Genomic DNA, 27,890 nt, shown 5'->3' with positions numbered 1-27,890 from the left:
ACATCCAGCACTGATGGGGAAGTGTCTTGCACAACTTAACGTGTGTGTGTGTGTGTGTGGGGAGGGGGGGGGGGGGCATTGGCCCTCACAGGATTATCACAGTTGGATCAGAGGTGTGACCCATGTCCCCCGTTCCCCATATGCTCAATGCACATGCCCCCAGGCACTGTGTGTGTGTGTGTGAGTGTGCGTCAGGGGGGTAATGGCGGTCCCTCGGTGTTTGACTGGCTTGAGCCCAGCTGATAACCAGGTGGGGCCCGGAGAACGTTAAGCCCCCTCCACTTTATCCCCCAAATACCAGCAACCAGTCTCTACCCTGATGTGTGTGCATGAGCGTGGGTATTCCCACGAGAGCCTATTGATGTCTGGGTTACACCATGCATTCAGCTGTGTTAAATCAACAGAAGGATTAAGCACCAAATGAGTGAGATTTGCTGAGCCTAGTGAGACTCCACGTTTCTCCATTCCTGCTGCTGCGTGATTTCAATTCCGCCTGCTTTTTATCTCTTTATTCATTTACTTCTCTTCACCCCCCCCCCCTTTTTCTTCGTTAAATCTTTGTAATATGTTTTAGCCTCCCTCTCTCCTCTGATTTCCAGTCACTCCTGGCCCCGAGCCCAAATCAATTCATGCCCATAATACACAGACGTACTGACTGGTTGCTGCTACCTGCTTAACTGTTAACAATGACTGGACAAGAAGGAAAGGAAAAAGGAGAGGAGATGTTGCGTATCGTACTGCTTTTTGTTCCATACACCAATTCACTTGCCACAAACGCGCGCAAATAAGCAGCGCCCCCCCCCCCCCCCCATCAGCCCCCAACCCCTCTCCCCATTGAGGTCTGTAACAAGAGTAAGTTAAACACTTCCCCACAGCTGGACGGTGGGATTGAGTTGATCAATTTTGTCAATACTTTGTCTTGATCGTTGGACTGCCCCCCCCCCCCCAGCCCCCCGCCCCCAGCAGGGCAGCTGCATGCACACCGGGGCTGGCTGGTTTGAGCGGGGTGGGGTTAAAGTGCATAGAGGTGTGTATTTCTGTTTGGGTGATGGGTAAAAGAGTAGTGTGCATTATGCATATAGATCTGTCTCCATATGGACATGCCACACACACACACACACACACAATCACACAATCCCTCAACCTCAGGTTAGAATCGGCAGGTAAACGCAGAGAAAAAGAGGAACAATTAGTTTCCTCCTGGCTGGTCTCAGAGGAGTGGATATCTAGTTCACCGGTACTTGCTTCGTGGGGCGGTTCTAGCGCGCTTCCTAGAAATATTTCATCGTGAACACCCGTGTGGAATTGCACATAAACACTCAAGGGCTTCCATGGGTGTGCAGCTATTTAGGTATCCGCATATAGGTGTACAGAATATACGGGATCATAAACCAGCTGTGCATTTCTCTTGCAGGCACTGTGGATACATCAAAGCCAAGCAGGACCCTGATGAAGAGAAGCTGCAGTTCCAACATGGCCGAGGTAAAGACACAAGTTTATTTAATATCATAAATGTGCATGTTGCCGTGTCTAATCATGTGATAAATATAACAAGAAAAAATGTTGTATACAAATGCATATTGCTTTGTTCAATCAAAATAAACTCAATGATTTATTTTATAAAGTTTGTGCTTATGCAAGCGAACTTCAAACCATCCCACAATGGATCAAATCACCTCCAGGAGGAAAAGCTCTTTTGGCCAATTGTTGATTATTCACATACAAAACTCGTAATTTGTTTGGCCAACCACAGGTACAGGTACCGTTAATACAATTAGTGCAGATTCTCAGCTAACTAAAACACAGGGTTTAACACTGTTGCGTACAGGTCTGCTGGCAAAGGTTAGCTCCTTATGGGCTCCTGTTAAAAGTAATGAGTCATTTTAACACCATTGCTGGCTGAGTAGTTACGTGTTTAATTATGTCATAATTTCCAATGTCACTCAAACGATGTACCCACATTTAAGCATCCATTGTACCGTGCATTCAGACTGCTGCGCAGAAATTCCTTAAGGAACCCATTTCCCAGAGGGATAAATAAACTATGACTATGCACTCAACGAGAAAGTTCTCAGCACATTTAGGTTTTCTTTCTTTTCTTTTTCACGCTCACGCAGTCAAGCTGCCAGGCAGCAGGGTCTACATCCATCCTCACACCTACGAGGACCCCAACCAGGCTGTCAGAGACTTTGCTAAAGAGATCGACGCTTCCAACATCCGCATAGAGAGAGTCATTGGAGCTGGTGAGTTGGCGGCAAAACACAAGTTGACTACTTTATGTAACAAAAAATAAAAACGTAATAAAAGTAACGTTTTAACCTGAATACTATTGTCTGTTGTGTGCGTGCGTGTGTGTGTGTGTAGGAGAGTTTGGGGAGGTTTGCAGTGGTCGGCTGCGCGTTCAGGGAAAGACGGAGATCTACGTGGCCATCAAGAGTCTGAAGGCGGGATACTCTGACAAACAGAGGAAGGACTTCCTGTCTGAGGCCTCCATCATGGGACAGTTTGACCACCCAAACATCATCAGGCTGGAGGGTGTCGTGACAAAATGTGAGTGACACGTTTGGTTCAGTCACCACACATTCCGTTCTCTGCAGTCGGTGACTTTGTCTCTCCCAGAGCTGATGGTGGACCGGATTAAACACTCCATTGCCGTGGCAACACTTTGATGACACACGGCAGTGTGCATGGGAACGGCAGCGGTCGGCCTCTCATGCAGCCACTCGTCTGTGTCACGTGATTGTGTTGTGCAATTAGAGCGAGTTTGTTTGTGTGTGTGTAAGACAGATGTAGGCCTGTTTCAGCAAGATATGCGATTTGTTTTCGCCTGGCCTCGTTCCCCATCAGTCTGTCCATCTCGCTCTCGTCTCATACCACCCAGTTAGCTTCCCTCTAATCTCTTCACTCAAGCGCTTCCCACTTTCTCTCCTGTCTCTTTTTGGTCTCCCGCGCTCAAACCCGGAATATGTCAACACCAAGCAGTGTACATATGACATCAGGTTAATTTCCCTCAGCTTTGGACCTACAGCCACACGCAGAACTTTCTCTGTGCTTTAGGCCGATGGTGCAATCCCCTTTACTGCAGAGAATGAACTGCCATGAAACAGCAATAGCAGATGTTACCTTGAACTGATTATATGATATTTATGTCAAAAAATGATGGATCACCAACGCAGACATCATGATTTCTATTGATTACGCCGTCCTGATTGACAGATAGCGTCTGTAATCAGTGATATCCGTATTGCTCGCTGGTTCTAATGGCAGCACACTGAGCAATGTGTAAAGAAATAGCAACTAAACGGGGAGTATGTCGTTAGAACTGCACCAGAACACAGTACTTACAGATCCCCCCTCTGGGCTGACACCTTTTGAGGCAGACGTTTCGTAGAGATCAACAGACAAGCAATAGGAAAAGAGACTTAGTCAGACAAATAAACCTCCGCTCCCCCGCCCCCCCCCCCCCCCCCCCCGCTAGTCTACCCCCCCCTCCCCTCAACCCCCTCTGTCTCACACACACAAAGATCTTGAATCCATCACACACACCGGTGCTCAGTGGCACTTAGGCCAACAATAAAAGAGCAAATGCATATGCATAGGCTTTTATCATGAATATTAATAATCTATAAAGTTAATTGGATGTGATTTTGGACTCATGAATATTCAGCAGAACCGCATTTCTTATTCTCTCTCTTTCTCTCTACGTCAACTCTGACCTTTGCACCTTTGCACAGTTGATTGAGGCCGTTTGAAAGAGAACTGCAGCAACAACCTGAATCAATTGTGCTGTTTCTGACGGCCTATTCTGGCAGGAAGACATCATGGCACCTTCTTTTTCAATGGCACCAGCCATTCTGATTAAACATACCAGAATAAATTCAAGACCGACTCCAAATCCTTGAAATGTTCTGCTGACGGTGGAATGATTGAACTTTAACGTAATCAGGTACTTTTTGCCCTGCTGTTCTCTATGAACCGAACAACGTGTTTGTGCTGGTTGTTTGTGCTGGTTGTTTGTGCTGGTTGTTTGTGCTGGTTGTTTGTGCTGGTTGTTTGTTCTGGGCGTGAATCTAACGAGCGTCCGCCCACGTCTACTTCTCTTTCTTTTTGCGACTCGTCCCACTCGTCTTCACGGCACATCGAGAAGCTGATAGAGCTCCTCGGGAAACAAATCCGACCAGCGAGGCAGTCATTTCACAGGTCACAGCCCAGGTTGCGTATGTGAGAGCGAGGGGGGTGAGTCGGTCAATAATTCCTTCAGCCCTTGTTCCCCAGCACCAGCTGGTTCCTTCACCCCGCCCTCAGCCTGATCAGGTGGGCTGACCCCGACTGCTCCGGGCTCAGGTGTGTTGGATTGTTTTTTGTGTAGGTGTGGCAGGATCGGCAGTTATAGGAGTACTTTTTGTCGAAGTAGGACTAGTTGTCACAGTCATGCTTTAGAGGAAGTGTAGCCGTGGTACAGTAGTACAAATGGCCGCATCAGACAAGAAATATGTTAAATGATCTCTGAAATAAAATGTGCTAATTTGCGTTCTGTTCCGATGAGGGTTGTTTCGCATGAGAATATCCCTGTCGTATCCATCTGCTCAGTATGAAGCTGCAGCCCCGGCACTTGCATAAAGGTTTAAGTTAAGGGGGAGACAGCTCACCTGGCTGTGTCCAAGGTTATAGTGTGTGCGCATTAAACAAACAAAGTGTGACATGCAGAGACCTTGAGCTATGCTTCTGTCTTTGTGATAAGATTAAGCCAATCAGCTACTGGCTGTAGCTTCGTATTTAACGGCCAGACATGAGCTCATCATCATCTGACTCGAGGCAAGGGAGCGAATAAGCACATTCCTCAGATGGAGCACTTTTGAATGATGGCTATTAATAATGATAATCTGAAGTAACAGCATTATAGAAGTACTGCTAGTAGTAGTAATCACGGAGGTTTGTGAATAAAGGCTACAGTGTGGTTCTTTTTTATTTTGCATTGTGTTTGCGCTTGTAGCGACTGTCTGAAGTGTGTGTGTTTTTTTTTTTCTGCCTAAACCTCATAAGCCCTCAGCCTTTGCCATGTGCCACTTTAATAACCTACTCTGCTGTCTGTCACCTGATTGTTGCTATTGTCATGCTAATTACAGCGGCACACGCGGAAATGGAGGAAAAAAAGGTCATTCTTTTCTCTATCTGTCTCTCGACACATCAGGAAAGCGCAGCACGCCTCCCCCCCCGGCCTCCATTCCCTTATCTTCCCCTCATCTCCCTGTCCCTCATTTTATCCATCTATCCTTTATGTGTTTTACAATCGCTGCAACAATCGGCTCATTTGGAAAACCCTCAATTACCGAGCTCCATCTCATCTGCCCACATCGCCTCCCCTCCCTCCCCATTGTCCCCACACACACACACACACACTCAGAACTGCAAAGGTGCTTTCAAAACCGTCTTCTCCATCCGTCTTCTTGTTTGAAGAAACTGGTGATTAGTTTTAACTGTGTGTCTTTGTGCGAGAATAATTCGTGTTTCAATCTTCCCTGACAGAGCGTTTGAGGTTATTCATGTTTTGAATACGTATGCAGATCTGGAGATTGGACTGTGGGGACAAATGATGAAGAGGAGAAACGGGCTGGGGGAAAGTAGAGAAAGGGAGACAACGGGCGCGGGACGGATGGGAGAAGTCAGGGGACGGAGAGGAGATAGGACGCCAGAGCGAGGAAAGGAGGAGATGGGGCTTGAAAACAAATGAGGCCAAAGGGGGGAAGATGTGGGAAGAGATGTGAGCGGGTAAAAGGGGGGGGGGGGGAGTAGACGAGAGGAGAGATTGCGAGGACTCAAATGTGAGGAAATGAGAGGAGATGAGAAAGTGAAGAGGGGGTGAGAGAGGTGAGGAGAGGGGTGCAGATAAGGTTATTGAGTTTCTGTCGTCCTGTTTCTCCTCGACCCTGCAACCTCTCATGGCGCTTCCCAGAACAGAGATCTGTCCTGTGTTAAAAGCATCGTATCACTTAGTTCGGAGCCTTAACATTAATCAATACAGCAGTTATTTCATTTTCTCGTTTGTACCTTGGGCCGTCTCATTCAATAAGGCGGTAATGCGGCCCCACCAGCGCAAACACAGATAGCCACTGATAATGTGATTGTCCAGATGTATACACACTGTATCACTTTCGTCTGCACACCAACACACGTCGCTCATAATGTCATTTGCTAGATTTACTGCGTAGACTCCATCACTTTGATGCGCGCGCGCACACACACACACACACCCACCAATTCACAAATGACACACATGCACACAAGTGAGGCCTAAATAATCCATGCTCTACCCTGAGGAAAGCAGAGACCACACTGTCTTCTTTCACTTAATGGAGACTCATCGTGGATCTTTCAATAACACACTTCCCCTGGCAGGGCATCGATACTCGGTACACACGTAAACACACTTTCCTCCAGAAACGGCTTTGTTATTTCTAAAGGTGAAGGAAGGCTGTACGTTTGAATGAATATGAATGTGATTAGTTAATTATGTGCTTTCAGGAGGAAATTGCAGAGCGCTGAAAAATGTTCCGAGTAGAGTTGAAGAGGCTCTGTCCTGCCTGTGTGTGTGTGTTTGAAAGGAGGATGGCATGTGAAGAAGTTGCTGAAAGAACAGGAAGGGGTTCATTTTGTCATCGAGTGTGTGCGTCTGTTTGTGCCGGCACTTAACAAAAAGGGACCGAATGAGCTAATGCTTAGCTGGAGTGTGTGTGGTCTGTTTTATTGGTAACCTCTGTTATCTTTCACAATTGCAGGGCTAATTCTGTATGGCAGGTCTGTTAGCAGTGTTTGTCTTTATTTATGTGTGTGTGTGTGTGTGTGAGTGTAAATTACGTGCTAAGCTAACACGGACCTCTAAGCCGACACAAGAGGATGAATGGCTTTCGTCGGGCTTCTCTCTTAAACCGCATATAACACTGTGTCCCCGAAAGTAATATCCTCCTTTACTGGTAACCTATATGGGCTCAGAGGGTCTTAGACCCAACCAACCACACACTCGGAAACGCACCTGTGCGAGAACACACACACACACACACACACCCCTCCCTTGGTGGACAGAAGGCTGTGAAGTCAGACCTCCTTTCAGTCGGGATATATCCCATCAACAGTTTTATCTGTAGCTGTGTCAAACACACACACACACTGTCAAAAGGACATCCCGAGTTTCTCCACAATAGTAGACAGAGGACGTTGTATGCCAATAAAGTTTTTTTATTCACATCCTTCCCAAGCCGTAACGTGCAGGTGCTCACAGGTGCAACCGCTCCCACCAGGCGTAGCCCACCAACTCCCGATTACTCCACTAGGTGAGACATTTATACACCTGGGTCCCACCAATTCTAGGGCCCTAATCACATGGGGATAATAATGACCATTAACATGGGATACTTGTGCAGACCCGGTCTTACTAGATTGCCTACCCCATTTCCCTCTGTTAACAGCTCTTATCATAACACCGTACACATCCACCAATAATTCTAACAATGATTATGGAGCAAACCTCACTAACCCCACACAATTTACCCCCTCCTTTGCCACCACACTTGGTTTCTCCCACTACCCACAATGCAACAGCACAGGAATAAAGCACTGAGAAACAACCCTGTCAATCTTTTATTTGAAGTCAAGATGGCCGCCCCATGTCTGCTGACGTCAGGTGAGAAGGGGTAACCAGGGGTCACAGAGAACAGAGGGTGGCTCTGTGACACTTCTTCCTCCTTCTGCAGACGACCACTGTCGTCCCAAGTGTCAACGCTCCACCCCTCCACGAGCTGGGGTCACCAACCCATTTTAGTTATTTTCCTCCTCTGGGATCCGCGACAAAAAATCAGCCACCTTGTTCCTGGCTCCCGGGCAGTATTGCACAGTAAACTGGTAGGGCTGGAGAGAGAGAGACCATCTTGTTATCCGGGCATTAGAGTCTTTCATGCGGTCCAACCACTGTAGAGCCCGATGGTCGGTTTCTAACACAAAGGGTCTTCCCAACAGGTAGTACCGTAGTGAATCCGTGGCCCATTTGATGGCCAAGCACTCCTGTTCCACTGTCGAATAACGGGTTTCCCGAGGGAAGAGTTTACGACTCAGGAATGCCACCGGTCTGCGGTCTCCGTCCACTTCCTGTAGTAACACCGCCCCCAGTCCGACTCCAGAGGCATCCGTCTGCAGAATGAATGGCCTCTGGAAATCTGGGCTAAGCAAAACGGAATCTCCACATACTGCCTCTCGTAAGTCCTGGAAAGCTCGCTCACCCTGCTCCGTCCAGACCACCTTGTTGGGCGCGGTGGCTTTTGTGAGATCTGTAAGCACAGAGGCCCTGCCAGAAAAATTAGGTATAAACCTCCGATACCATCCCAACAAGCCCAGAAAAGATCTCACCTGTTTCTTAGTTGTCGGAGGTTGGTAACTTCGAATGGCCTCTATCTTCTCCTGCTGCGGCCGAATGACTCCTCCTCCAATCACAAATCCCAAGTAGCTGATCTCTCTCTTGGCAATTGTACCCTTCTTTGGGTTGATGGTAAGACCGGCTGCCTTAATTCTTCCCAAGACTTGCCGCAAATGTTGACAGTGTTCTTCCCAGGTCTCACTGAAGATGACCACATCGTCCAGATATGCGGCCGCAAACTCCCTGGTGCCCTGCAGGATCTGGTCCATCAAACGTTGGAAAGTCGCTGGTGCCCCCTGCAGTCCAAATGGCATAACCCTGAATTGAAATAGCCCAAATGGGGTTCTAAACGCTGTCAGTTCCTTGGCTCTGGCAGTTAAAGGGACCTGCCAGTACCCCTTGCATAAGTCTATGGTGGATAGATATTTGGCTCTGCCCAGTCTTTCCACTAATTCATCGATTCTTGGCATTGGATAAGGGTCTACCTTAGACACGCTGTTCAGATGTCTGAAGTCAATGCAAAATCTAAGGGTACCATCCTTTTTGGGGACTAGAACAATGGGGCTACACCACTCACTAAGGGATGGTTCGATCACCCCCATGGAGAGCATAATATCCAGTTCATCCTTCAGCACTGGCACCAGGCGTTCAGGGATCCGATAACTCTTCTGGCGGGCGGGAGTTATCTCCCTAAGGATTACATCATGTAGCACCAAGTTAGTACACCCCGGTTTCTCCTGAAACAGCCTGGGATCCAGCAGTTGCTTTATCTGGCTTCTTTGAGGTGGCTCTAGATGGGATATATCAACAGTTTGTGGGGTGGAGCTGGTGGGGAAGTACTGCTCTGTTGGTTCTTCTTCCTCACCGACCACTCGAACAAACAGTTGTACGGCCCCGGTCTCCTTCCTGGGGTGGAACTCTTTCAACAAATTAATATGGAAGTTTTGAGTTTTCTTACCCCGCTCTGGCATGGAGATTGCGTAGGTCACTCTACCCGTTCTCCGCAGCACCTCATAGGGTCCATGCCATTTAGCTAGCAACTTGTTCTCTGTGGTGGGTAGCAGCAGCAGCACTTTTTGGCCAGGCTCCAACGATCTCTCCTTTGCCCTTTTATCGTACCAAACCTTTTGGGTTTGCTGGGCTTTGTTGAGGTGTTCCTGGGCCAGTGATGTCATCTCTTCCAGCCGCGCCCTCATTTGGACCACGTAGTGGACCACACTGCACTTTCCATCTTTGGGTCCCTCCCACCGCTCTTTAAGCAGGTCCAAAGGTCCTCTCACCTGCCGGCCATATAATAGTTCAAATGGGGAGAAACCCGTGGAAGCTTGCGGCACCTCTCGATAAGCAAACAACAGATACGGTAACCATTGGTCCCAGTCGGACCCTGACTTGGAAACGAACTTGCGCAGCATGCTTTTGAGAGTTTGGTTGAATCGTTCAACCAAACCGTCCGTCTGGGGGTGGTAAGGGGTGGTCCTAATTGCCCTTATTCCCAACAGCTGGTACACCTGTTTTAACAGCACCGACATAAAGTTCGTACCCTGATCTGTTAAGATTTCACGAGGAATTCCCACTCTGGAGAACAGCTGTACCAGACAGTTAGCTACTTGTCTAGCTTTGATGGTTCTAAGGGGAAAGGCTTCTGGGTATTTGGTGGCATAATCACAGATTACTAAAATATACCGATTCCCATTCTTACTTTTCTCCAGGGGCCCTACTATATCCATTCCCAGGCGACTAAAGGGTGTGTCAATGACCGGCAATGGTAACAAATGTGCCGGGGCCACTCTCCTTCCCGATGTCATCTGACACTCTGTACAAGTATGAACAAACTCTGTTATATCCGTATATATTTTGGGCCAACTGAACCGACTTCCAACCCTTGCTAACGTCTTGGCCTTGCCCAAATGTCCTGCCCAAGGCACCGAGTGGCCTAAAGTAATCACGGTATGGCGCATTGCTTCCGGCACTGCCAATGCTTCAACCGCACCTTTCACCTGATAGAGTATGCCTTTTTCCAAAATGTATTTTTCCTCCATCAAAGCCGATCCACCCTCTTTCCTAACCCCATCTACCACAGACACCTTCTGGAACCAGTCCCACCAACTCCCGATTACTCCACTAGGTGAGACATTTATACACCTGGGTCCCACCAATTCTAGGGCCCTAATCACATGGGGATAATAATGACCATTAACATGGGATACTTGTGCAGACCCGGTCTTACTAGATTGCCTACCCCATTTCCCTCTGTTAACAGCTCTTATCATAACACCGTACACATCCACCAATAATTCTAACAATGATTATGGAGCAAACCTCACTAACCCCACACAATTTACCCCCTCCTTTGCCACCACACTTGGTTTCTCCCACTACCCACAATGCAACAGCACAGGAATAAAGCACTGAGAAACAACCCTGTCAATCTTTTATTTGAAGTCAAGATGGCCGCCCCATGTCTGCTGACGTCAGGTGAGAAGGGGTAACCAGGGGTCACAGAGAACAGAGGGTGGCTCTGTGACACACACACACACACACTTATGTCCTCCGCCCTCCTGATCACAGCTAAAATCAGATGGTCAACCCCCCCCTTCATCCACTTGCCGTGCCCTGAAACCAGCTCTGTCACATACGCGCGCGTGCACTAGCGCACACACACACACAGACAGAGTGACACACCACACACAGCACAGGCCCCGTGTGGAGATATATGTGACCAGCGGTCTTCACCCCCAGCAGAAGAAAATCCAATTCTCTTTCACTTTTATCCCTGAGACTAATGTTACTGTCAGAAAAGACACCACCACCAGAGACCAGGCGACTCTGTTTGTGTGTGTGTGTGTGTGTGTGTGTGTTTGCTGCAGTGAGATAGTGAATTCATTTAAGGTGATGTATTGCTGTCTTTACCAACAATCTCACTGTAGGCCTCGGTGGTGTTGTTCCTGCCTTTCCATGACGAGCATTGGACCCCTTCTCCTTTCCTTTCCTCTCCCTCTTTTCCTCCCCTCTCATTTCCTGCGTGTTTGTTTGTGATTGCCACAGCTCGGCTGTAGGGGGTTTTGCGAGGGAGAGCCCTGTAAAACGTGGACTCCCGCTGTTTAGGGGTAACGGGTGTGTGCCTGTGTACATGTGATTGCAGGTACTTTGTTCATCATTTGTAAGCCCCAGCAGATGCCATGCAGGGGACCACAGTGCACAGTGGCCTGTCAGTCAACCAGCCCTTCATCACACAAACACACACACTTGTGCAGGTGCATATCGCGATCCAACCACAACCCCCTTCCCCTTGATGCTGATTAGTATTCACGAGATCTCAGGAGGCCCCATAACACACACACACACACTCATTCTAGAGGATTGGTCCATTCTAATTATCTCCTAGCGTTTATGGAGAGCCTGATTAGAAGCTGTCAGTGTGACTGATGACGACATGCCATGTTATCCCCTGGAGAGACAGAGAGGGAGGCTGGCCTCAGCTGTGGACTCGACTACTTCTCCGTCTCTTTATAGTCGGTCTCTTTCATCCTTGCAAACTCTGCTCCAATAACACCCGCCTTATTATGTTCCTCCATAGGTAAACCAGTGATGATCATAACGGAGTTCATGGAAAACGGATCTCTGGATACTTTTCTCAAGGTGAGTCACACGGCTTCGCTGGAAGGAACACAACACACGCATTTCCTCCAAGGCCTGGACCATCTGCCTTTACAAAGGCCATGAGCAAAATGAATGAAAATTGTAGCTTCACTCCTCCAAATTCCTGTCCTTGATGGCATATCCTTTGAGAAAAGATAAAAACAGATTCCTCACTGAAGATGTATTTCATCTCAAGCTGGAGTATTCAGTAATAAACAAGTTTAACACAAAGGACTCCAGCTTCAAGTCTCTCAAATAAACAGTATTTCAGCTCATTCAGGTTTTTGGACCACATTTGTTTTTTGCTATCATCCCCACATTAGGAATGTGTTGTATGCACAAATGTCACACAATCTAAAATAAACTCTGGCAGTTGTTTGAAACAAAATTCTACAGTGTAAGTAATATGAAGGTTGCATAAAGATAACCTCCAATCATGAATGATCAGAGTAAAAAAATAGAAATATAACTAGACATTCATCATAATTTAGAAAATTATCTCATGGAAGAGACTGGCATAAAAAGGAGTTCATAGACATTAAATAACATTTCAAAATGATCAGGAAAAGCAAATTCAACTCAAGATTAATGCTGAATTCCTTACTGGGGAACAGATCTTAAAACATCAATGGAAGTCTTTGGAAGTATTGCGTTGCGATTTAAATTAACATTAGACTTAGAGGAGCCTGTCACTCAATATGTCGTTACATGAATTTATGTTTTTAACAAATTAGTTCTCAAGGCCCTCCTCTAAAACAATTCACAAACCTAGAGGCAGATTAACTCTCAAAACATAAAACTACTTCCCCATAATTAACGGATGACTTGAGTATTTCTTATGTCAATTATATCCACAAAAGTTTGGACGCCTATGAAATTGCAGATGCAAACGACAATATAATGTTTGAAATGTTGCTAAATGAGTGAGTCAGGACTCTTGCTCATGTAGCACACGTAGCAGTATTGATTTAGCCAAGGAGCCATAAATTGGGGATTTTACATACACCCAGATGAATGGCTTGTTGCAGCCCTGATGTGCCTCGCATTGACAGTCCCCCTGATTCATATTCAGTACTGCTTGTGAGCCAGTAAAATCACTGCAGTGCTCTAAAGCCATTAAGTCTGTGATGATGGGCCCATTGCTAAATAGACACCAGTCCCATCAGCAACACTGAAGCAAAATGAAATGGAATCTGACAGAGAAAAAAAGGACCCGAAACACGCACACGCAAAAAAACGTCACGTACACACAGACAGTACATGTTGTGTGTTGCACTATGCGTTGTAACGAGGGCCATAAAGAGTGTTCGCAGTGGCTCAATATAATTATGGAATTTTATGGGTTTTACAACTCATCCGTGCTCCTGGCATCCATATGTGTCTTTAATTACGATGACCATTTATTAAGCAGTCCCTCAGAAATAACAAAACCTCGGTTCTCTCAGAGAAGCTCGTCTACCTCCGGCTGCCAGTCACTGGTTTTTCGTAGCGTTTGTTTCATTTCAAATTAAATATTATGCCAGAATCTGCCCAAAACTCTCATTTTCCATCGTCACCTTTCTCATCCATCTCCGTCGTCCACTTGTCCCACCTGTCTGCCCTGCATTTGTCTCCGCTCTCTTTCCCCTCTCTGCCCACCCCCCTCCCTCCTCCTTCCTGGCAATGCAGTGCGGTGGGAAGATTGATAGAGGAAGTCTGTAGGTTTGTTAGACAGTCCAATCAATCAGCATCTCACAAAACCACCAGCTAATTAACTTACCCCACAGCTGCCGAGCGAGTAAGAGAGAGAGAGAGAGCGTAGAGAAGGGCGAGGGGGTCGGTGGGGGGGGGGGGGGGCACAGATGTAGAAAGATGAGAGGAGATAGATAGATGGAGACGGACTCAAAGTAATACAGAGTTCTCTCTCCCTCTCTGGGACAGTGACTGAGGACGGACAGAGATGGATGAAGGGAACAGGGACACAGAGGGAAGGAGAGATGATATAAAGGAGAGGGGGTGACTGATAACATGGATGGCTTTTTAACGGGGGCCGTTGGTCCCGGGGTTAGAAATAATTGGCGGAGGAAGGTGAGCAGGACCGCCATCGATCAACAGGCTCTGCGCTCTGCCAAAGACGGCTCAAATATGAGAGCCAGTGAGCTCCATTGCATACGAGGTCAGTGTTATGGAGAGAAGTTTTGACTGCTCTATCAGATATGAGCCAATCCGGAAGCAGGATTTTTTTGAGGGGGATTCTCCATCGATCGCCGTGTTTGCTACTTGCAAGGAGAGGTCAAAGCCCGCGTTAGCAAAAGCTGGATGAGCTTCAGTCTAGCTTAGAGACAAAAGCACAGATTGCTGCTATTTTAAGGAGGGTTGAGCCTTCACTTCCTGCTGAGGTTGGGACTTGGTCCTGATGTGGCTTAACGTCAGCATTTACCTTGTGCTGTGTATTAATTAATCTCCCTCCGTGTCTCCACATGCAGAAACATGACGGCCAGTTCACAGTGATCCAGCTGGTGGGCATGCTGCGTGGCATCGCCTCCGGCATGAAGTACCTGTCAGACATGAGCTACGTTCACCGAGACCTGGCGGCTCGGAACATCCTGGTCAACAGCAACCTGGTGTGTAAGGTGTCCGACTTTGGCCTGAGTCGAGTTCTGGAGGACGACCCAGAGGCTGCCTACACCACAAGGGTAAGACACCCTCAGCTGTCATAAACAAAACGTCACCGCCACTTACAGTTCACCCATCGACCTCTATGTTGTTGGATTGAGTCCCGAACTAATAAACCTTGTAGTCGTTTTTAAAAAAAAAGAGCGAAAAAGAGCAATACATGTCATTTTCTACTCGGCAGGCCACTCTGTCCCCACACACCATGTGATCAGAGGGGACAGCAAGTTCACGTGTATCCACTTGGTTCTCTCAACATTCACACATATGAACACAAGCACCAGAGGCACAGCGGGTCGCTCAGAAACTCTGAATAATATTCTGGCTCTGGTGCTGCAGTCAAGCCTCAAAACTTGGCCAAAAGGTGTGAAATGAAGCAGCTGGGAAAGTTTATGGAAATGATCCAGGACACGGGGGAGTGACAACCCGCAGTAAACCAAATATGCTGCCATTGATTCCCACAGCAAAAAAGTACTTCAAACTAAATGTGCGGAAAGCTGATCCGGTACAACTTTAACTTTATCTAACGATAATGACGCATGGAAACACATCTCTCAGGAAATGAAGTACTTTGCTTTCCAAGATTGAAGAATTGTGAGAAAACACACAAGTGAGGTCTCAGTTATTACAGTATAGTGCGAGACTTCTAGGGCCTTGTCTTACACCCGGTGCAAGCACACTGCAACATCATTGCTTCATTCAGACTGAAGCCGTTTCATTGCCCATGCTTTCCTGAGGAGGCAGAAAGCGTTTGTGCCATTGACCGACTACCACTTGGCCTGAGGTGGTTGCCGAAGTAGTTTTCCCGCTATTTGAATGGTGCCTTAATCCGATGGGCCTCTATTTGCTTTGTTCACGCATACTCTCTGCCTGTCACCCGCACACAGGGACATGGCGCAGTGCTCCTCTCGAGTTGATCAGCTTATCAGCGTAGTCGCAGGATATTGGGAGATGGTGGCGCATGGAGTAGTGTGATGCGCTGGCAGCCACAAGGTCGCCCCTAATTGCTCCCCAGGCAAAATGTAAGCCGTGGGTTAAAATGCAATGTAAGTCGCTTTGGATAAAAGCGTCAGCTAAATGACATGTAATGTCAGCTTATTGCAAGGCGGTACAGGAGGAGGGTTCACTGCTCTCGTGTAAAGTCTCTCTGCAAACTTTGCCTTTGCGCCAGAGCAAATCTGTGTCCTCAGTAGAGGGACTGCTTGCTTCTCCAATTTGCCAGCTTCTCAACAGCAATGTGCCGAGTGCAGCCGCATCTGGCCATAAAAGGTAATGGGAGACTGGTTTAATTCACGTTACGCCCAAAACGCACCAGTGATTAATTAAGAGGCCTAATATAACCTCCTTTGCCCCTTGCGCCTTAGATTACTTATTATTATTATGGGCTGGCTAAGTACAGGGACAGCGCCCCCTAAATACACTTAAGCCAAAATGTTACTACAAGGCAGCTGGTGAAGTTGTTTATGAGGCCATGAGACGCAGCTGATGATATAGTGTTCACACAATGGATGTATGGGTACACGCAATGCATATGTATAGAAAAATGTCTTTTGGTCATCACAATCCTCTTTCAGAGCACAGAGAGAATGAAGTAACTCAAACGTCAGGGAGTTGAACCACTGTGGAGTAACTCATCTAAAATGCCCACAAGGAGATGGCATTATTCATATTCATAGGAAGTGTTGTGGATGTTATTTTTAATATGGCATTAGCATTGCCCTGGGAGGAGTGTATCAGCCGCTGACTGCTCTATTGCAATCACACACACACACACCCCCCCAGATGGAGAGCTGCAGGCGTGAGGCTGGGGCGGAGATGGGGGAGAGGCACAGAGAGAGAGAGAGAGAGAGAGACGATATCAAATAAGCCTGAGAGAGGGAGGCTGAGAGAAAGAGAGCGAGAGAGAATAAGGGGAAGGCAGGCGAAGGATCCAGGGAGAGCCGTTAAGAGGAAAAAAAAGAGGATGGAGCAGGGGCGGACTTGGGGTGCTGGAAACCAAAGTACAGAGCAAAGTGACTTGGCAGCTTTGTCTTTCATTTGACTTTGACCAGGCAGGGATGGGAAATGCCAAGCGGTGCAGAGGCAGTGGCTGCATTTTAAAAAGCTGAAGTGAGCCCTATAGAGCGGCGTGTTTGTGGGTGGATGTGAGTGAGACGGAGCGAGCGAGAGAGAGAGAGAGACAGACAGTGTGGGTATCTGAGCGCCTATTCTGTCCATTCAGTGGGCTTTGTGGAATCTGTTTGATCTGCGCATCAACAACAAAGGCAATAGAAGAAAAGATGATGGCATAAGAAAGTCAAGTGCAAGCATAAGCACTGGAGCAAAAGCACCCTCTATGTTGTGGTCCGATTAAAGATGGAGTGGGTGGTCTAAATTAGTGTATAATCTAACCAGCTTTGTTCTTAAGGGCAGCGGCTTCACTCTTTATTTATTATAAGAGCTCAGCGCACACATACCAATGAAGCAACCGTTACATATTTATACCATTACAGTAAAAACAGCAAGTTCAGGGTGACATATTCAATATGCTAGGAATGTGTTGTGAACCGTCTCTAGGGAGGAAAGATCCCCATCAGATGGACGGCTCCAGAGGCCATCGCCTACAGGAAGTTCACTTCTGCCAGCGATGTGTGGAGTTACGGCATCGTCATGTGGGAGGTGATTTCATACGGAGAGAGACCCTACTGGGAGATGTCCAACCAGGATGTGAGTCACGAACACATATATTACTTCACAGTCACAGTGACTTCTATGTTTTCCTTGATCTTAAGCTCAATTGTTAACTTTAAACATTCCTTTTTCCAGGACATTGTTGTTCTCTTGTATTGATCTAGAACCTGCTTCTCTCCCTCCAGGTGATCAAAGCAATAGATGAAGGTTACCGCCTTCCCGCTCCCATGGACTGTCCTGTTGTGCTGCACCAGCTCATGTTGGACTGCTGGGAGAAGGGACGCAGCGACAGGCCAAAGTTTGGACAGATTGTCACAATCCTGGACAAGCTCATCAGAAACCCAGCCAGCCTCAGAGAGCTGGCCAACAGCTCAGCATGGTCAGTGGGGGGAAGCCGTGCTTTTAAATCCTGGATTCAGCTCACTCACTCACTCACACACACGCGCACATGTAGTCTGGCAAAACCGTGGATTTTTCTATAGGAAGGTACATTCATAGAAGACAAAGTCACAGCTTTAGATCTACATTGTAAATCTACTTTGTCCGTTTTTGCCCTCAATTTCCCATTCGACTGTTATCTCAGAAAAGCAACATTTGTTAAAGAAAAGGTAAACAGGGTTGTCAGCTGGCGTGTGTGTGGTTTCACATTCTAAGACCCTGGTTGTACTGCACACACCCATAAAATATCAGTTAACTGACGTTAAGAACCACACCAGCATACATCATAGTGGCACTTGACTTTCTTCCTTTAAAAAGTATAATCCCAGCACAATTGAAAAGACAACCGAGGACTACTAATGAAATCCTGCACACTGAAGACACAAAGAACTGTGACCAGAAAGAAGGCCTTATAGACTGTATGGACAAAGCATAGTATGTATAGTGCATATCGCATGTTAGTGCAGATTCAATTGCTAGTACATTTGCAAGGTACCCCACCAAGTTTGAGCATGCACATGAATTAACACAAATATATACATCTATATTTTAAACAGCAATAGAAAGCAAATAAACAAGTGAAAGAGTCAATGTGTGTTTGTATGGGAGACGAGGGGATGGATCATCAAGCATACCCACTAACGGGTAGGGTTCAGAGTTACTTTTCACAGTGGACTTGAGTCTGTCCAACTGCGTCTGTTGCAAAGTTAAAGCTATTCGGTCCAAATACAGACAGAGCACCACAAACACTACCTGGCTCTTAAAGTGTGCTGCTCACACTTTGAATTCCTACGAAGGCCCCCGACAAGAATTGGACTCGATAACAGCTCCGAACGAGTAGTGGATTTTGGCACCAATCAAACTATTATTTAGTGTAGCCACTCAACAGGACCACATTTCATTGAGTCGTGAGTGTGCTTTGTATCCCAGCAGGGAGGACCCGTCCACCCCAGAGTTCAGTGTGAACACAGTGGATGAGTGGTTGGAGGCCATCAAGATGGGCCAGTATAAGGAGAACTTTTCCAGTGCTGGATATGTCAGCTTGGACTCAATCCTCTACATCAGTGTCAGGTACAAATGGCTGGTGACTCATCCCAGTTAAATGAAGCCCTCAGTAGGCCAGCATTGACATTAAAAGACATGGTATACGCCACTTGAGTGTCATTGAAAATGAAATACGGGTATGTTGTATCTTGGACATGAAACATCAGCAGCTGCTTTAAGAGAAAGTGAAGATTGTCATTTTTGTGATGAATGAAGATTTTGTTTTTCTTTCTTCCCTGTAGTGAACTGGCAAAGATGGGTGTGACTCTCGCCGGGCACCAGAAGAAGATTTTGTCTAGCGTGGAGAACCTGCAGAGCCAGGGGACGCACGTCCAAGTCTAACAATCTCCCCACAAACACACAGTGAGACAGAGCCGAGAATGGATGCTCCTGATATGGAGTTTCCCCACTGAATTGGAGTTGTTACGGATACTCTGTGCTCGGGCCTTCGCTCATTTTGAGATGCACTGAGACAGAGACAACATGGACGCTTACCTCCTTCACCAGTTTCACTGTTCTTCCCATCCTCCATGGGCTTTAGCACCACAGCCACCATTACAGAGCAGCAGAGAGACACACCGCAGACCATTTCACAACATATCAGCTCAACAAAGAGAAAAAAAATAAAAATCATAACAAAAGAAGCGATACAAAAAAAGTTAGAATATAATGATCATCAATGTCTGTGAGGTGTACATTTTTTATTTTTTTAACTGTCCTTTTGTTTTCCGTTTTCACCTTGAAGAGCTTAAAAAGGGTCAGAAGAAATGTAAATGTGTAGATATATGTTTATATGGGCTGTGTGTGCCACAACGGTAGAGATGGACCTAATGTTTGTATTGGTGGTGAGGTTTATATTGCTCAACCTTAACGGGAGTTCTTCCCTAGTAAATGTAAGGCCCCCTCCATTGTATACAGAAAGCCAATAAGTGAGCAGAGATTATGAATGACATGAATGTGAAGGGTGAGGGTATCCGAAAAACTGGACCTTTAGAGATAGAGCTGTATCTCGATTGTGTTAGCTCATGTAGGATGGAAGTAATAGTCCTGTAAATTGTGTATTTAACCAGGACAAGGGCTTCTCCAGAGACTAAGACACACTTCCATAGCAACTAGACTCAGTGCACCTTTGCTTGTCTGCTTGCACTTGTGATGCATCAAGGTGCAAAGAAACAGTCAGCCGCAGTTATCGCAGGTACATTTTTCTTCTTCCATAAGTGACTGTCTATTCCAAACTACATTGTTTATTCAGCCGTTACAGTGGGATGACGTCTGGAATATTTCAGCCCAACGAGTTTACCGTCCTATGTTTCAGGTGTGTTAAGAAAGTTCTGGTGTTTTTGTATTGGAGGGAAGGGGAGGCCAAGGTCATCGTAGAGTTGACACAGTTAAGAATGTGTACCATGTTTTTCCAGTGTTGTGCCATGTAAAGTAACCTTGAAATGTTCACCTGGGCCATTTAGCACAATTTCTACAATACTCCGTCCTTCCTCCAGTTCCTATGGCTGGATGCTAATATGAGGCCAGTCACAGTAAATGCAGTGTTTTGTTAAAATAGTCTCTACATACACCCTTTTTCCAGCGGGACAAAATTTCCCCAACACAAGAGGGTACATTTTACTTATAAAAAAAGTTGATTTGTGTGTCTTGTTCTGTCTTAATTACTTGTTACCTGTGAGGCCGACCTATTTCAAGCATCCCTAGTTTCAAACCAACGCTGATACACTAAATTTACAACGTGTTTACAGCAAAAATAAACCAATTGGTTTGTTATTGTGTTTTCCCTTATCAAAGGGAAACTGCTGCTTATCACATAAAATACAAAGTTAGATATGTTGGGACTCTCTTGTGCACTGCATTAATGACACTGAACCTAGTGTATTCCCAAACCCAATTTAATATATGTGGTACTCAATAGGACCAAAAGTGGCAAAAAGGTACAGTATATATTATTGTATTATAATGTAAAATATGTACAGTGTTGATTTAAAATGTTAGAATGTTTGTAATGACAACAATGATGATGACTATGATGTACTTTTATTGTGAAAGAGATTTCTGAAGTTCTCGTTCAGGGGCAGGTTACACAGAAGAAAAGTGAAGGGAGGGCATTTGTTGGTATGAACAATTAAAGGAATGTAGCATGGTGCGAAGCGTCAGCTTTGATTGACAGGTGGCAGTGACTGCAGCTCTACCATATTGTTAGAATGAGTAGAATGAAACTTTCCTTGTGGATACTCGAGCTTAATTTGCATATCCCCCTTAAACAGTAATTACATGCACTTTTTAAGCCAGTGTCCTTAAAAAATAATGCTCACTTACAAAGGTTACTGCAAGGATGGAAGTGAAGGGTCTGAGATTAGACATTTCCTTAGATCAAATTTCTGTCCGCAAACGCTGAAATTAAACATCAGCTAAACTCCGCCCCAAAAATAAATTGTCCAATCATACGTTAGCAACCGTAGCTAGGAACGGAAGACCTTTCAAGCATATCCGCTGCATCCTGGAGCAAGTTGTATGTACTAAGAGCGTCACTTGGCATAGGAAGACTTTGAAGGGTGGTAACCTTTTTCAGCATTTCAAAAACCAATATGCACGGGCAAAAGAGTAAGGATCTGAAGAAAGGGGTGTCGATCTGTTCTAGTGTGAACTGCGATGGTTACCATGTTGTGCTAACTCACTAGCATCATTAATTAACTGGGTTATTTGTTATTGGGGTTACATTCTACACAAAATAAAAGTCCCGCACAAGTAGCTCTTCAACCGCTCGTATTTCTCCTCTCACTTGAAGCTGGTATTGGATGCTTTCAGAGTTAAGGTCAAGGTCGGCTGTTGTCGAAACCTATTATTGGATTCTTTAGGTTAACGCCAGAGGAAACCCAGCCTACAGCCAGGGAGACAGCGCTTCATGTACAAGCACACTGGCTGGTTTTTTTTTCCCTTGAAATGTTAAAAATGGACCGTGTTGTTGAAAATTAAAGTGTGACCCCTCTTTAACCTTTTTGTACAGGGTTTTCAATTTAAAACAAGTTAGCGGGAAACATAAAAAAATGAGCAAAAGACAGTGTTTTTAAGGAACTTATGGAGGTAAAATAAGGTTAGATAGCTTAGCCAGTTAGCTACAGCTATCGGATATGTTTTTGACAGTGGTTGTTTTAGCCAGGATGAAATAACGTCAATGTCTAAAAATGTCTTTATTTGTTTATACTTGCCAGAAATCAAGGATTTAAAAAATGACTTTTGGCGCCTAACTTGCGGCTCTGCCATTCGACAGCAAAAAGCTTAGTAACTGTTTCCATGAGGGCCATATCTGGTGCTCAGCCTCAGTCGGTCAAAGAGTGAACATTTCAACCACTACGAGGGTTTTGTATGTTTTCAGCCTTATTGTTTGAGAATACAATAAAAATGTAATTTAATTCGGAGAGCATGAAACTACATTCTACTCTTGCTAACTCCATGATTTCACTCTGGCGGACTACTCTTGACCGCCGGCCTTTTAGATGCCTTATTCACTTTTGCCCTATAGAGGCAATATTAAGAGTAAAGTATATGTACAGGTAGTATTTATCTGTGTTCTTAGGATGACGTTACATTAACACCTTTGGTTTTGTAACATCCCAGAGACCCTTTCTTCAAAAAGACCTTCTCTTTGAAACCTCTAAGCAGAACAAAGTAAACATGTCGTATCACAAATCTTAAAGCTCTTCACCTGTAAAAATAAAAATAGAAATTGATTGTTTCTATTTATTTTCATTCAGTCATAAGACATTTAATTTGATTATTGTTTAGGTTAGTTTGACAAATAACAATATAATAGGCTGCATTTGCTTGCAAAAATGATTTTCACTGGCAAATTGTCTGTTACAATGTCAAGATTAGAAAAAGACAATGTTTACTATCACTCCAAAAAACGGGTGCAATGCCACAATATCGTTTTTGAACGTATTCAACACTCCCACGTTAAACATTTGAATAATGCCGAGATCATTCGCTCACTATTCACCCTAGAGGTAAGCGTGGGTTGATTTACTTAAACTCAAAACAATGTGTCCTCCATAACCAGTCAGGTCTGTATTGTGAATGTTAAAGAGTGGCCCATTCAAGACTTTCAGCTCTCTCTCTTTCTCTCTCTCTCTCTCTCTCTCTAGCCGTCTCCCCCCTCCCTTTCTTTGGCCACCGTACAATGCTTATTTGTCAGCAACTCTAGTTTCCTCAGCATTGCTTGTTATAAAGGGTGTAGGCATTCTAATGTCTTTCATGTTGCTGTAATAAATATGCTAATATTTCTAATTTCTCACCTGGAGCCTGCATTGTATTTTTATTTCATTAATTTGCCTTTTTTCTTTTCTCTCAGAGACACACACACGCTTAGCCACATACATGACCCAACAGCATATTTAAACTGGGACTTGCAGAATATGACTAAGACTATGTCTAAATTTCTCAGTCCTTTTAAATTAAAGTGCTATCAAGCCTCTGCTTAATTATTTTTTGCCGTGTAACACAGCCTGTAGGTATTTCATTTTGTTTTGCTCAGTGTCTGACCAGTCTTGCAGAAAATCAGTGCATGACTGGGAAATTCAAGTCTAATTTTTACCCAGCCCTGCTCGGATGGTGATAGCGTTGGGGACATTTCCATCCCAGTATTCTTAAATGGCAAAATATGGCCATCCTGCAACCACATCTTCATTATCAGAATATGTTTGTGTGTGTGTGTGTGTGTGTGTGTGTGTGTGTTCCTTACTGAGAGATAATTCTGTCTCGGGGGAGGGGGAAGGAGAAGGTCGGCGACTCCTGGCCTTGGTTAACCCCTTAATGCACTGGTATAGTTGCTGTCACTCTATGTTATTGCCATTACACCTCATTTACCCCATCCTATTAGGCTCCATATCCCCCGATGCCTCGCTCCATCCGTCTCTCCCTCTCTCACCCACAAACACGCATGCACACACGAGACATACAACCAATTCAGGGCCTGTTTTCCATTTCCTCAATATCCATAGCCTCATTCTGCCTCGTGTTAGTCTTTCTGATGGCCTTGTGTTTTCTCCTCTATCCAATCCATCCCGTTCACACAGACAGAAAGGCTGGGGCTAGTTCTCTGACCTTGCCTATACCCCATTATCTCTCCTGGCTTTTTCTACTTCTCATAGCTTTTTAATTTCCACTCCCTCCATCCATCAGCCCATCCAGGCAGAAGTTCTCTGCACATGCAGTGCTCTCTTTGAAGCCCGTCGCCTCATTCTGTGTCACTGCTATAACCACTTGGTTTCCTCTCACCATTACAAGCCAATCCATAACTTGTGGCTTCGGTCTCCAGGTGCCTCCCACATATTTACTTTGGCTAACATGGAGGGTACTCAGAGACAGGGGCTTAGGCGATTGATTCATCATGCAGCTGCCATTGGCATCACGTGAAAAGGTCAGGTGTCCTTACGGATAACACTTTAAAAGGCCATTGGTGACTGATGAGCCTGTCATTTTCCATCACATACATGCATAAGCACTCTGTAACTCACTCCATCTATGCCTTTCTCCACGTTCCTCTTCTCTGCACTCTCTATACGCCACACACACTCTCTGTCTCTCCCATGGGAATGGTAATTGGGCCCCTCTGTCATGCTGTCGGGTGTGGGTTTGAGTGTCCCCTCATGTGCAACAGCAGACATTACAAAAAACACAAGGGACCAAACAGCCATAGATCCACCATGACCTCAGGGTCAGCCGTGTGTGTACGTGGGTTTCTGTCCATAGAAGAATGAATGTTATGTGTGTGTTCATGATGCTTGTGAGGCCAAAAGCAATGTATGTGTGAGAGAGCGGTTTGAGTACCGAAATAAGTAGACAAAACAAACCGAGCAAAGGTTCCTGCTTTGTCGCTCTTGATTGCATTGCATGTGTCCTCTCTAATCAAATATGGCCGAGTTCAGACAGGCTTAGTGTTTCACGATGTGCACACGCACACAGACACACACCCACCGGTGCTCTTCTGTCTCATGAGGTTTTAGTTTGCTATCAAAGCGATTTCCTGTCTCAAATTTTCATCAGTAATCAAAGTTCCTGATTGAATTTGAAAAGTGAGCCCAGCTCCATAAATCACATTACATGCCTCACTCCCATCATGCCCGCTCTCATCAGCCACAGGAATGAGACGCCACCCCGGGTGTACGTCTGCATTGTGGTGTCTCTGTGTATTTGTGTGTGTCTTGTGCAAGCATTGGAACAAGAAAATGGATGTTGACAGAAGTGTGATTTCATCCGTGCAATTTTTTGTTGGGACGGTTAATACAAAAACGAGTGAAGAACGGTGAAACGACAATAAAGATAACACACTTGGGTCCTGTTGTATGTGGACACAACTCTTGGCATTGTTTCAAGGTCTATTGGCTCACAGTAAGGTTGAGATTTTATATGCATCAGTAAAGGCAATGGGAATTTAAGAAAAGAAAAAGACTCTTTGTTGTTGGCATGAAGAGATTAATGAACAAGTCTAATAGATTTGATTTTTCTTTATTTTGAATCTTTACATCATGCAAGAGTTACACTAACGTTGCTTTAAAATAGAGTTAAATTAGTAAAGTAAAATGTTTGAAAGAAGAATATCTTTGTTTAAGGGTTTCTTGCCTGGTTTCCTGTTGGTTGTAGGATTCTATATAGCTGTGCGTGAGGTCTGTGAGGTTCAACATTGCGCTTGAAAAAGTCTACTTAACCTCCCCTAGAACAGACACAATGCGACAGCAAAGATGAACAATATCAGAATAAAAGAAAACGGTATAAAGAGACGAAAACAACTGCACAGACTCATGAAACGATCAAACACGACCACAAGACAATAAGAATAACTAGAGCAGATGGAGAATTACTGCAGAGACAAAAATGGAATAAAATAAAGATTACAGAGACAAAAAACAAATTCTAAAAGATGCAAAAGAGACACGCGACGACTAAAGGTAAGTAAGTAAAATAAAAACATATCTACAGTTAGACTCAAGTATAAAAAGGTAAGCAGAAGAAGGGAATCAGCTAGAATTCCTCTTTGTGTTGGACAGCTGTCACCCTCTAAAATCTGTGAACAATTACAAAATGGAGCAGAAGTAGATGATTAGAATGAGAGGAGAAAAAAGAGTGTTTGGAAAAACAAGGTGAATAAAGACTTGGAGGAGGTTGGAGCAACTAAGATAATATTGACCCCATAATCCTCTGCAGATGTGGCTATTACTGTTGGCAGACATGACACGCTGAACTGCTAGTGGCTCAAAAGGGACCAAACACACAAACTCTCGTCCAAATCTCGCCCATCGACAGGGAAAAGATGAGGAAAAACTAAGTTTAGAGCAATTGTATCAAGACCAGATCTGGTTGGTCTATTAATGACATGAACAGATATATACGGAGGATGCATATCTTTCCAGCACTCAGTGTCAATGGAAGCCTTGTTCAAGTGTAAAAAACTGCTAATGTCTCTCCAATCCAAAACCTGCAGGCCTACTTCTGCCCTACTGTGAAATCCCATTATGAACTCGGTACGTGGCGGCTGATTGCAGAGGATTGCATGATTTCCTTGTGCCTGTCGCCTGAACAAGTGAATACGGGGAGAAGAGTCGTGAGTTGTCTTTCAAACTAAATATGTGTTTACGTTTGTTCTCTATTTTGTATAATCAAACTTAGCTCCTCAAGTGCTGCCTCATCAATCAACCTTTGATTTTAAAGAGAAGAGCCAAGAAACCACAGCAGGCAGCTCCAGGAGCTGAGGGGAGTTGTTTGATCCATATTAAATGTTTTCTACATCCAATGGATGGCGAAGAGCTGGAGCGTTCAACATAATTTCATGCACTATCAAATGAAAATATAATCTACGGTTTGTCAAAAGTTATTGCTTTTTACAATGTCAAAACTTTAAAACAAAACGTCTCTACTCAGAAGACTCATGCCCTCCTTCACCATGACATTGGTTCTCTTCATTAGCTATTTTTCTGCCTTTTTTCTTATCTGAAGAGATTAACATGTAGCATTCAACAGCTTTAGTCCAGTAAATTGTGTTTTTCCATAGTTGTGTGTGTCGATATGATATGAACTTTAAATATTATCTCTCAGAAAATATCTCACTGAAACTGCACGCTGTGCGTATACTGCATATTGAAAATGTTAATTCAAACCACCATAAGCAGACAACTTTCTCTCCTAAGACGAGGCTCTGAGGCCTCCAAGAAAGAGTTGCTTCACCACTATGTTAAGATATATTGGTCTTTCATTTTTTTTTCAGTTGGGAATGGAAAGAACCTTTTGGGGTTAGAATGACTTTAAACTCACTAGAACATTTTCACAGACAAAACAATGTGCCACCATAGATCACAGACCACAATCATCTAGAACCACATGGAGAAAGCACACTTGATGTTTGACCACACAAGACGCCCGGGTCGAACGCTACTTGTGGTCTGTTCATTAAATGAAAGCCTTTGTCTCCTACTACTTCATTGTCATACTCCGTTGGATATGAAATTCATGTTTGTTTTGCGCGCCTTACGCAACGGAGCGTTTGCTGTGAGGTTGTATGCGCACACATACACAGAGCTACGTGTAGGCAGTCGGGGCTCTAAATCAGCCACATGCTTACTAACAGAGGTTTGACCCAAATAACATTATAATTTATGACGGCTTTTAGGCTCCCAGGCAGCGCGTGGAAATAGAACAGAGAATAATGTGAGTCTGACCGTAGCTGCATCACTTCAGTTTATGTTCTAGTCTTTTACTGGGACACAGGTTCTTAATGATAGAGAGACAGTAAACGTACTGTTAATGGGCGCTTGGTTTTACATGGAGCGCTCGGTGGCAAATGCACAGCCGTGCACATCATTGTGAACATCCTCATGAACAGCAACACCAGACCATGCAGGATACTGACAGTCACTTTACACAACAGACAGGCAATAAACAGTTGAGGCAGTACAGTAAACAGGAGCGTAAATCAATTGCACCATTGATAAATGGAAGGAGGGGGGGGGGGGGGGGGGGGGGCTGAAGCTGAGAGATCATTAGCACC

General features: G+C 45.1%; 1 protein-coding gene across 3 annotated transcripts in view; it reads left to right on the top strand.

The window, feature by feature from the left end:
* The window catches only part of epha4b (eph receptor A4b), a 72,110-nt gene extending 48,960 nt beyond the window's left edge, over positions 1-23,150 (top strand). Inside the window, exons 11-19 of one of the 3 annotated variants that reach the window (XM_037457826.2) lie at positions 1,415-1,482; positions 2,118-2,243; positions 2,365-2,550; positions 11,982-12,043; positions 14,509-14,718; positions 17,252-17,401; positions 17,551-17,744; positions 18,737-18,874; positions 19,090-23,150. In XM_037457826.2, the coding sequence (XP_037313723.1) occupies positions 1,415-1,482; positions 2,118-2,243; positions 2,365-2,550; positions 11,982-12,043; positions 14,509-14,718; positions 17,252-17,401; positions 17,551-17,744; positions 18,737-18,874; positions 19,090-19,189 (1,234 nt within the window). In that variant the 3' untranslated portion in view covers positions 19,190-23,150. Of the gene's footprint in view, positions 1-1,414; positions 1,483-2,117; positions 2,244-2,364; positions 2,551-11,981; positions 12,044-14,508; positions 14,719-17,251; positions 17,402-17,550; positions 17,745-18,733; positions 18,875-19,089 lie in introns of all 3 variants that reach the window. The other 2 variants (XM_037457825.2, XM_037457827.2) reach the window with 2 other exon arrangements.
* The last annotated feature ends 4,740 nt before the right edge of the window (positions 23,151-27,890 follow it).

The sequence above is a fragment of the Pungitius pungitius genome, chromosome 15 (assembly GCF_949316345.1).
Source record: "Pungitius pungitius chromosome 15, fPunPun2.1, whole genome shotgun sequence".
NCBI lineage: Eukaryota > Metazoa > Chordata > Actinopteri > Perciformes > Gasterosteidae > Pungitius > Pungitius pungitius.
The sequence above is the reverse complement of the archived record's forward strand: the minus strand, read 5'-3'. Positions and strand labels throughout refer to the sequence as shown.